General features: G+C 40.6%; 2 protein-coding genes across 2 annotated transcripts in view; one reads left to right on the forward strand and one right to left on the reverse strand.

Moving 5' to 3' along the window:
* Positions 1 to 336: 336 nt before the first annotated feature.
* Positions 337 to 6476, forward strand: LOC149970288 (uncharacterized). Its single transcript, XM_090228197.1, has 2 exons — positions 337 to 880; positions 4973 to 6476. The coding sequence occupies exons 1-2, from the start codon at positions 656 to 658 to the stop codon at positions 5270 to 5272; spliced, it is 525 nt and encodes a 174-aa protein (XP_090084323.1). The 5' UTR covers positions 337 to 655; the 3' UTR covers positions 5273 to 6476.
* A 58-nt stretch (positions 6477 to 6534) lies between these two features.
* LOC110488411 (alanine and arginine rich domain containing protein) overlaps positions 6535 to 10764 on the reverse strand; it is a 6567-nt gene continuing 2337 nt past the window's right edge. The window contains exon 2 of the mRNA XM_021560636.3: positions 6535 to 8891. Coding sequence (XP_021416311.1) covers positions 8766 to 8891 — 126 coding nt within the window. The 3' untranslated portion in view covers positions 6535 to 8765. The remainder of the gene's footprint in view (positions 8892 to 10764) is intronic.

Genomic DNA, 10764 nt, shown 5'->3' on the forward strand with positions numbered 1-10764 from the left:
GGGGTTGCTAGGTGCAGCTGTCTGTCTGTCTGTCTGTCTGTCTAAGTATTGAAGGGGGACAGCTGTCTGTCTAAGTATTGAAGGGGGACAGCTTTAGGGCTTTGAGGAACAAGCAGTCCACACTAAATTATGTCCTTGTTAACAGGGGTGACATGACAACGAGCCAAGGACATTCCACAGACTACCCGTTATCCTCAAGAGCACAATGGAGGTAACCTGGGCAACTGTCATTCTTCTCCGTTCCTTCTTTTCCTCCTCCTCCCTCTTCCTTCTCCATAGGGGAGTGTGTGTGTGTGTGTGTGTTAAAAAGAGACCCCAAAATGGTAAACAAGCACGGGTCGGGCATTCAGACAATGGCAAAGAGCTGACATCACTCCTGCTGCATCACACTAACACATGACTGACGCCACTCCACTGTCCCACAGAGGAGGGGGTTGAGGAAAACAGAGGAGAACCTCTTTAAGTTTCCAGTCCAGTGCAGAACTACCACTGACACGAGAGAGGACACGAGGAAGTGGGAGTAGTGAAGCAGAAAGAGAAGAGTTCTCCAGACAACGCTGTATCTTGCTACAGCCGAGAGAAGCTTAGACCAAACATAGATTCTATAAGAATACTGATTGATTTTCAGCCCAGATTGTAGAACTTGAAGCCTATCATGATGGAAGTGGTCCTGACTAGACTGAGAGACTTCTCCTCTAAGGACGCCACCTTTGATGCCTGTAAGTCAACTGGGCCCGTTGTGTCCGGCGACCCACGGACTATTAGAGACCCCTGCCCAGAGGAAGGGCTCCGGATGGCAGGCTGCATGGCCGGAGTACAAAGCAGCAGCACCTACAAACTGGACATTGAGAGTGCACTGGCCTGGCTGCGCAGGGAACTGGTAAGACTGGACAAATAACGGAAGTCTTTGGTTGTGATAAAGTCTCTCTAGAACTGATCAAATTGGTAATCCGTCTATGGGCTTGAGTAAAAAGATACTCAGCTAAATGTACTGTATTTGAATGTATTGATGTGTTTTGTATTTGCAACAGAAATACACATTTGTATTTGAAAATTGTAGGGGACAATTTGACCTTTCCTGTATGTTAACAGATGATAATGGAAATTGGATTGCAATTATTCGTCAATTTTACTGTGAGTTACTGTGAGACTCAAGGGTGATCTTGTCTTTCATTGCTTTATATTTGTAGAGAAAGATGACATGTTCAAATTATTCTGTGCTAGATATACAACTACTCAAGCCCCCCAAAATAATGACCTGTGTGTGGTCTTCTGACTCTGTGGGGCTCTGTGGAAATGGAGACATTTTTATTGGCTAAGGTCAAGCCATCTGTCACCCAATGAAATTACCTTCTTGGCCATTCAAATCGTTAGTGCGTAGGACTGTCACGTTATTGCATACTTATAATTGAGATGGGCAGGCGATGTTACGATGTCACCTTTCCAGCTTCCATTCAATCCCCCCCCCCTTCCCATATGGAAAATAATCATGAAAATCAAATAAGAATCTTGTATGGCAGAAGAAGATTATTTGTACAAAATCCTCTTCCTGCTCCTCCTCGCGGCGGACTTTGATTCTCGTGTGTCACATTGCATGTGTCAATAACGTCAGACAGTGGTACGCGATACCTTTGAAATTTGTCTGGCCCATGTATGCGAGACCGTAGAAGGCTCAGCTTACATGTCTCTCATATGTTTGTTTTTTTACACAATGCATACAACAGCTTGTTATTACTATGATCCAAGTGCTTTGAAATGAATTTGTCCTATGAACAGGTATGTGAGACCTCACAAGGCTTAGCTGACATGTCTCTTGTATGTTTTCTATATAATTATAGGATGCAACATCTCTGTTAGGTCTAAATGTTAATCGCCCATATAAGTCAGACGTTACAAAAATATTCTATGAATCCTGTCAGTTTATTTGCTTTTATATGTCTTACTTACAAATTACAGGTAGAACACATTGTTAACTTATTCTACATCTTTTCCATATTGGACTAGTTGGTTAGGAATTCAAAGAGGGCCTATTGTCAATGATTAATATATCGCTTGGCATTTAGTCTTCGCCCGGCGCCTCGTCATGGAAACCAAGTGTCATGAGCACACAAAACCCACCAAATCTCAGATGGGACAGAGATACAAAGGCAAACTGGAGACTGTAGGTTACTTTACTGGTATAGCTCTGGTTTAGTTGGTTCAATAGAATCGAATAGTTGAATGGGTTCTAATTTTGGCATAACTTAGAGAATGCTGTGTAAGCTAATAGTAGTTCAGAGAGACATGTTCATTGTCAAACCAACAACAACAACTAAAGTAATCTAAGTCATACACTATAGGCATTGGACTACATGGGGGAACCCTTGAAACTTTACAGTACTGTATCCAGAGCAACTTACATGAGCAATTCGGGTTAAGTGCCTTGCTCAAGGGCACATGGACAGGTTTTTCACCTAGTTGGCTCTGGGATTCAAACCGTCAACCTTTCGGCTACTGGCCCAATGCTCTTAACCGCTATGCTACTGTACCAGTCTAAAGTTTGGACACACCTACTCATTCCAGGGTTTTTAATTGATTTTTACTATGTTCTACATAGTAGAATAATAATAATCAAAACTATGAAATAACACATATGGAATCATCTAGTAAGCAAAAAAGTGTTAAACAAATCAAAATATATTTTATATTTGAAATTCTTCAAAATAGCCACCCTTTACCTTGATGACAGCTTTGCAGACTCTTGGCATTCTCTCAACCAGCTTCATGAGGTAGTCACGTGGAATGTATTTCAATCAACAGGCGTGCCTTGTTAAATGTTAAGTTGTGAAATGTATTTTGTTCTTAGGCGTTTGAGTCAATCAGTTGTGTTGTGACAGGGTAGGCATGGTATACAGAAGATAGCCCTATTTTGATAAAAGACCAAGTACATATTATGGCAAGAACAGCTCAAATAAGCAAAGAGAAACGACAGTCCATCCATCATTACTTTAAGCCATGAAGGTCAGTCAATACGGACATTTTCAAGAACTTTAAAAGTTTCTTCAAGTGCAGTCACAAAAAACATCAAGTGCTATGATAAAACTGGCTCTCATGAGGACCGCCATAGGAAAAGAAGGCCCAGAGTTACCTCTGCTGCAGAGGATAAGTTCATTAGAGTTACCAGCCTCAGAATTTGCAGCCCAAATAAATTCTTCATGGAGTTCAAGTAACAGACACATCTCAACATCAACTGTTCAGGGGAGACTGCGTGAATCAGGCCTTCCTGGTCGAATTGCTACAAAGAAAGCACTACTAAAGGACACCAATAATAAGAAGAGACTTCATTGGGCCAAGAAACAGGAGGATTAGACATTAGACCTGTGGAAATCTGTCCTTTGGTCTGATGAGTCCAATTTTTTGATTTTTGGTTCCAACCGCCGTGTCTTTGTGCGACTCAGAGTAGGTGAACGGATGATCTCCGCATGTGTGGTTCCCACCGTGAAGCATGGAGGAGGTGGTGTGATGGTGTAAGGGGGCTTTGCTGGTGACACTGTCAGTGATTTTAATTAGAGTTCAAGGCACACTTAACCATCATGGCTACCACAGCATTCTGTAGACATACCCATCCCATCTGGTTTGTGCTTGGTAGGACTAACAGTTTGGTGTGTCTAAAATTTGGACTGGTACTGTACCTTCTGCCCTATGGCCAAAAGGTTTCATATAGATCCACTGGTCCATAAGAGACATGTTATTAAACCATCTACACTATCAGCCCTCTGTCCTCTTTCATTCTCAAACCTCCAACACAAAAGACACCCATGTAAACTCTATCCAATTTACACTTCCCAGTGACCAATGATTGCTGGCCTTTGATGTCATGAGACGTGGGTTTGTGCAGATGCAGTGGGAACCTTCCCAGGTCCAGTCTCTTTGTCCAGTATTCAGACAAACATAACCACAAACCAGCCCAAATAGAAGTGACTTCCACCAATTAGAACCATCACCTTTTATCAAGTCTCATGGCCCAGTACTCAGTTGTTCTCTTAAAAGAGAAAGCAAGAACCCCAGCAAGAACCAGTGCTTGTTTACTGTCCACCATGGTACATTAGACATAGTTCGATCTGTTGCAATGGCTGTGCAAAGGACATACAGACAGAACACACACAAACACACGTCGAGAGGGGATATCACCCCCCAGGAAGCCCACTGCTCAAACTTCACTCAAAGGAAAGTTGATGTTTCTTCTTTTATCCCTCTTTGAAACAAAGCTTTTAAAGCCACATCGCATCCTTTCAGTCGGAGCCCAATCCCAGTCTGAGGCTGTAATTAACAGAGAAAGAAATGCAGATCTGGTCATGATTGGTTTTTGTTCGAACATTCCTCTCCCTGGGACAAACTTGGACTTGGCGAATTTGGTGGAATTCTGTGTATTCTATTCTCAAAATGAGGGCAATTAGACCGGCTCTCATAAATAGAGAAGAAAGAGAGAGAAAGAAAGAAAGAAAGAGAGAAAAGCATTTACATCTGAAAGAGGCAGCGCTCAACTGAAATGGTTTAACCAGGTTATGTCAGGGAAAGGACGTGAACTTCATCATCTAAAAGAGACTAAAGGAAGCTGCAGCGCAGTTCCAAAAGAGAGATTTAGGCCTAGAACTCAGTAGCCTAGAGTAGCCTGGACTGGTTCTTTTCATTACATAACATTTGGTTCTGTGTTTCGAGCAATTTTTTCTATACTACTTGACAGCTGTAACTGCTGTCTAGTCTTATTTTTGATAGCCATTTGTTTTTTTGTAACAGTTGGTATTTGCTTATGAATACCGTATGTCACAACCAAACCAACTGTTTTTGAAATGGTGTTGTGTCTGTCTGCCTCTTTTATGTGCCCATATTGTCATGTCTGTATCTACATGTCTGTTTACATCTATTTTTGTTTGTTTATTTGTTATGTCTGTGTCACTCTGTTTAATTGAACAATCCTAACTTTTTTTTACAGATGGAGATGCGATCTCAGGACCAGGCCTTGATACGACAGCTGATGGACCTTCACGCTGGAATACAAGAGCTCAAGCTGGAGTGTGCCGAAGCAGAGGAGGAGGAAGAGGAGGATGACGAGACAGAGGAGGAAGGGAGCTGGGACTTTGGTAGTGAGGCAGGGGGCAGTGGTAGTAGTGTTTACTCCAGCTCAGGGGAAGTGGGCTTTTCCATATCTTGCCTGTCCACTAGAATGACTCCACCTCCTCTGGGGTCATCTCTACCTAGAAGGACTTCCAGCAGAAGAAGCTCCTTGCCTTAATAAAACAACAAACAGTAGTCTCTTATGGACCAACCGTGGTCAATGTGTAGGTCAATGTCACCGTCATATACCACAGTATCATCTATTCTATTGTCACCGTGTTTGCAAAGAAAATCACACAAGCATATATTTTGAATAGGCTGCAATAGATTCCATATAGAACCTAAAGATAATATATAGATTTAAGGCTTAGATTGACCTAAGGCAATCATATTTGCCTAATGCCTTATTGTGTTAGGAAGTTGAATAAGGGTTTGTGTGTGTGTGTGTCTGTCTGTCTGTCTGTCTGTCTGTCTGTCTGTCTGTCTGTCTGTCTGTCTGTCTGTCTGTCTGTCTGTCTGTCTGTCTGTCTGTGTGCGCGCTTGTGTGTGTGTCGATGTGTGTGTCTGTGTGCACGAGTGTTTGCATGTGAGAGAAAAATATATTTTCATGAGACAATTGACAGACTGCAGAGCTTACACTTACTAAGTAAGCTGTGTAACTTTTCAACTCTAACTAGATGGAAGAAACAACAGCAGCTGCTATCCCTGTACAAAGGTCATAACAGTATAATAGTACATTTAAGAGAGAATATCCATTACTTACAGTAGTATATTGACTGTGATGTCTCAACAATGGATTTGTAAAAACTCTTGTAATAGTGACTATAAAAGCGATTTAAATATCACGACAATTCACGATCTTCCATATTACTTGAAAATGTCTGTCATTACTGAAATACAGTATTTTCGAAGGTCTAATTAATATGCAGTTATCATCCACTCACATACCGTATATAGTGATTTGTTGTACAACACTGTAATTGAACACCGATGTCAATAGACTAAAACATGAATGTCACTAACATACAGTGTATGTACTTATTATAATGAATGACAACACACCTTAGACTGAGCTGGCCTTTTGCAGTTTGGCCTTTTGCAGTAGTTCAAGTTGGCCGACCCAGCAGACTCATACAACATAATGAATGGTCAAGTTAACAAAAAAATCTCGAAAAAAGGGCATCAAAGTGAACAAGATAGGATGCTCCCCCAAGTTCCCAATTCAACTGAGTTCAAAAGGAGTTCATCTGTGATAAAGTGACAACACTTATTATGTTAATGTTTAGTGGACAAGTGGATGTGTTTATCCTTGCTACTGTAACTGCATTTGGGACAGGTACTGTACATAGTATGCCAGAACAATAAAGAACTCAAAATTGAAATGCACTGTACATATATTTCTGTCATAACAGAAAACATCAAAGTCAAAAACACAACTGTTACCGAGACTTTAAGATTCATGTTTCATATTTTTTTTAAATCTGTTGCTTCTGCACAGCAAATTGGCTAGTGTAACTTAGTGTTACATTTTTCAGTGTAACAGTTCTAGTGTTGATTAGGGAGTTAAATTACCTCTGTAAGTGTTAAATTAACAGTTATTGGTGTAAAATAACCCAGTGTTGGTGTTAATAACCAGCATTAAACCAAAACCAAGGCCTTTATTATCATATTTCCCAGCATGCTCTATTGCAGCTAGATTTTTTTTTATTGTTTCTTTCAATACCTATGTTTTCTAATTGATTAATTAATCTTATGCTACTCAAATATAAATGACATAAATGTTTCTAAACTAATCCAATCTGTTACTCATTGTACCCGTTACTTAAACGGTTGTTCCAGTTTAGATGATTTAACTAGTCTCATATCTTTGGGTATTTTCATACTTCGTTTTGAGCTTTAGTTCGAATCAGAGTTTGATTATTTGTTACATTGTATTTTTTTTATTGTTTTTGTCCAGTTGGTTTAACATTTCCAAATGTCAAATTAACTATAATTCCTAAACAAAACCACCCCACTAGCCACAGACGTAAATTCAACGTCTATACCAAGTTGGTTAAATGTAATTATGTGGAAACAACGTTGATTCAAGCAGTGTGTGCTCAGTGGGATGTGTCCATTGAAGTCAATTGTTTATAGGCCAAAAAATGCTCACGTTATATCCATCTATGATTATCATGAAGCATCACTTACAGTGGGGCAAAAAAGTATTTAGTTAGCCACCAATTGTGCAAGTTCTCCCAGAGAGGCCTGTCCTTTGACAGCTCTTTGGTCTTGGCCATAGTGGAGTTTGGAGTCTGACTGTTTGAGGTTGTGGACAGGTGTCTTTTATACTGATAACAAGTTCAAACAGGTGCCATTGATACAGGTAACGAGTGGAGGACAGAGGAGCATCTTATAGAAGAAGTTACAGGTCTGTGAGAGCCAGAAATCTTGCTTGTTTGTAGGTGACCAAATACTTATTTTCCACCATCATTTGCAAATAAATAAATTAAAAATCCTACAATGTGATTTTCTGGATTTTTTTCCTCATTTTGTCTGTCATAGTTGAAGTGTACCTATGATGAAAACTACAGGCCTCTCTCCTCTTTTTAAGTGGGAGAACTTGCACAATTGGTCCTGTCTAAATATTTTTTTGCCCCACTGTATGTGTCCCAATCTTCATATTACTTTTGTTTTGGTCTTCCAACAACATGCGGAAGGAAACAGCACAATAGCCGCTCCGACTGTGACTGAATAGGCTAAATGAATAGACTATATTCAGTAGCATCTATCTCCGGTATAGCTCCAGTCTCCACTAATCTGCATCGGATGCGCTGCTACACACAGAATGTGTCAGATATTTCAAGTTATGATCTTGCGGGCATTTCATCAAATGCTTGCAGTCAAACAACCAATAATAGTGCGTGTCTGTGGTTATTTTCCTGTGTTTGGTCCAGACTGCGTTCTCAGTACGAAATTAATCGCATTAGAGACCAACATTTTTGAGCGAACCACGGTGCGTTAGTGCAGATAGAGTGTTCACACCAGAACAAACCAAACAACAAAAAAAAACTAAGAGGGTAAACGCACCAGAGTTCGGGAAAAACTGCTCCAAGCCAATTCAGTGTGATACCCCCTTAGTCTTCCTAACACTGGCAATCATTCTGAATGCAGTTTGTGGGTGACTAAAAATTCTGAAGAATTCTAGGAGTAACACATCACTTTGCAAAACAGCATAATGCGATTTATAGGCCTGATGTGACCTGTAAAAACCTGAGTTTCAGGCCACTGTATTAAGGAAAAACTAGGCCCTCAAAATACGGATTGTTTTGTCTTAAATAATATAATTTTAATGATAACATGTTCGCTTTGGATCTCACTTGGTGAATGACACAGGACTGAAAATGCATGCACTACCTCAAAAGTTTGAAACATTCTTATGACTATGACTCATCAAATCCTATCCAGTCCATTGGGTCCCTCATAGCCAACATCAAACATGCCATGTGACCTTTACAAGGGAATCCTCATTCCAAGGGTCTCGTTTGTGTAACACTTCCACGTATCTGTTTTAGAAATGCCAAAGGACATAGTCTGGTCATGGATTCAGACAGGGTTCCAGAAAATTCCAGCAGGAAACCTCCACCCTCACTCTATGTTTCCCCCAGGGGAGGTGCACTGGGTGGGGTTGGTTAGTGGTGTTCACCCCCCTCCGGCTCCAGAGCCCCAGACATACTCTCCCGCCTCAGTCTCTGGATCTCATTGTTGAGTCCCAGCAGGGTCTGGGCCAGCTGTTGGTCCTGAGAGCGCATTTCCAGCTGCATGGTAATGATGGGAGAATAGATCATATTTTCAGATCAAACACACACACATTCATGCAGGTGAAGAATAGTCCATTCTGATCAAATTGGCAGACTTTCATTCATTTGTATGTGGTTTCTTTATTTGCACTATATTGGCACACCTTAACAAGGCCTTTGAGTGATTCCTCCCATGACTTTTGGGATTATCATCAGATTTAATCCATCGAATGGTATGTTGGAGGATCGATTGTTGACATATATTTGACATTTGTATCTAAGAGCATAATTGAGAAATTATTCATCCAAGTTGGCATATTTAATCAATTGTGGCCTTATTAAGGCCTCCTTTAAAACTCTGTAACGTTTTATCTGTAGGGGCTAAAAAGCAAACATGTACAGTATGTCATATCAAGATTTACCACTTGCTCTGTAAGTGAGACGTATTTGAGTCTTATTTTGATTTCAATAAGCATTTTCTTACATTTATTTATGAATATTGACAAATAGAAACATGAATATTGAAATTTGATTTGTCAGTTTATATACAGTGCCTTGCGAAAGTATTCGGCCCCCTTGAACTTTGCGACCTTTTGCCACATTTCAGGCTTCAAACATAAAGATATAAAACTGTATTTTTTTGTGAAGAATCAACAACAAGTGGGACACAATCATGAAGTGGAACGACATTTATTGGATATTTCAAACTTTTTTAACAAATCAAAAACTGAAAAATTGGCCGTGCAAAATTATTCAGCCCCTTAAGTTAATACTTTGTAGCGCCACCTTTTGCTGCGAGTACAGCTGTAAGTCGCTTGGGGTATGTCTCTATCAGTTTTGCACATCGAGAGACTGACATTTTTTCCCATTCGACCTTGCAAAACAGCTCGAGCTCAGTGAGGTTGGATGGAGAGCATTTGTGAACAGCAGTTTTCAGTTCTTTCCACGGATTCTCGATTGGATTCAGGTCTGGACTTTGACTTGGCCATTCTAACACCTGGATATGTTTATTTTTGAACCATTCCATTGTAGATTTTGCTTTATGTTTTGGATCATTGTCTTGTTGGAAGACAAATCTCCGTCCCAGTCTCAGGTCTTTTGCAGACTCCATCAGGTTTTCTTCCAGAATGGTCCTGTATTTGGCTCCATCCATCTTCCCATCAATTTTAACCATCTTCCCTGTCCCTGCTGAAGAAAAGCAGGCCCAAACCATGATGCTGCCACCACCATGTTTGACAGTGGGGATGGTGTGTTCAGCTGTGTTGCTTTTACGCCAAACATAATGTTTTGCATTGTTGCCAAAAAGTTCAATTTTGGTTTCATCTGACCAGAGCACCTTCTTCCACATGTTTGGTGTGTCTCCCAGGTGGCTTGTGGCAAAATTTAAACGACACTTTTTATGGATATCTTTAAGAAATGGCTTTCTTCTTGCCACTCTTCCATAAAGGCCAGATTTGTGCATTATACGACTGATTGTTGTCCTATGGACAGAGTCTCCCACCTCAGCTGTAGATCTCTGCAGTTCATCCAGAGTGATCATGGGCCTCTTGGCTGCATCTCTGATCAGTCTTCTCCTTGTATGAGCTGAAAGTTTAGAGGGACGGCCAGGTCTTGGTAGATTTGCAGTGGTCTGATACTCCTTCCATTTCAATATTATCGCTTGCACAGTGCTCCTTGGGATGTTTAAAGCTTGGGAAATCTTTTTGTATCCAAATCCGGCTTTAAACTTCTTCACAACAGTATCTCGGACCTGCCTGGTGTGTTCCTTGTTCTTCATGATGCTCTCTGCACTTTTAACGGACCTCTGAGACTATCACAGTGCAGGTGCATTGATACGGAGACTTGATTACACACAGGTAGATTGTATTTATCATCATTAGTCATTTAGGTC

Source organism: Oncorhynchus mykiss, chromosome 30, assembly GCF_057628025.1.
Source record: "Oncorhynchus mykiss isolate SJ-2025 chromosome 30, ASM5762802v1, whole genome shotgun sequence".
In the NCBI taxonomy this organism is placed as follows: Eukaryota; Metazoa; Chordata; class Actinopteri; order Salmoniformes; family Salmonidae; genus Oncorhynchus; species Oncorhynchus mykiss.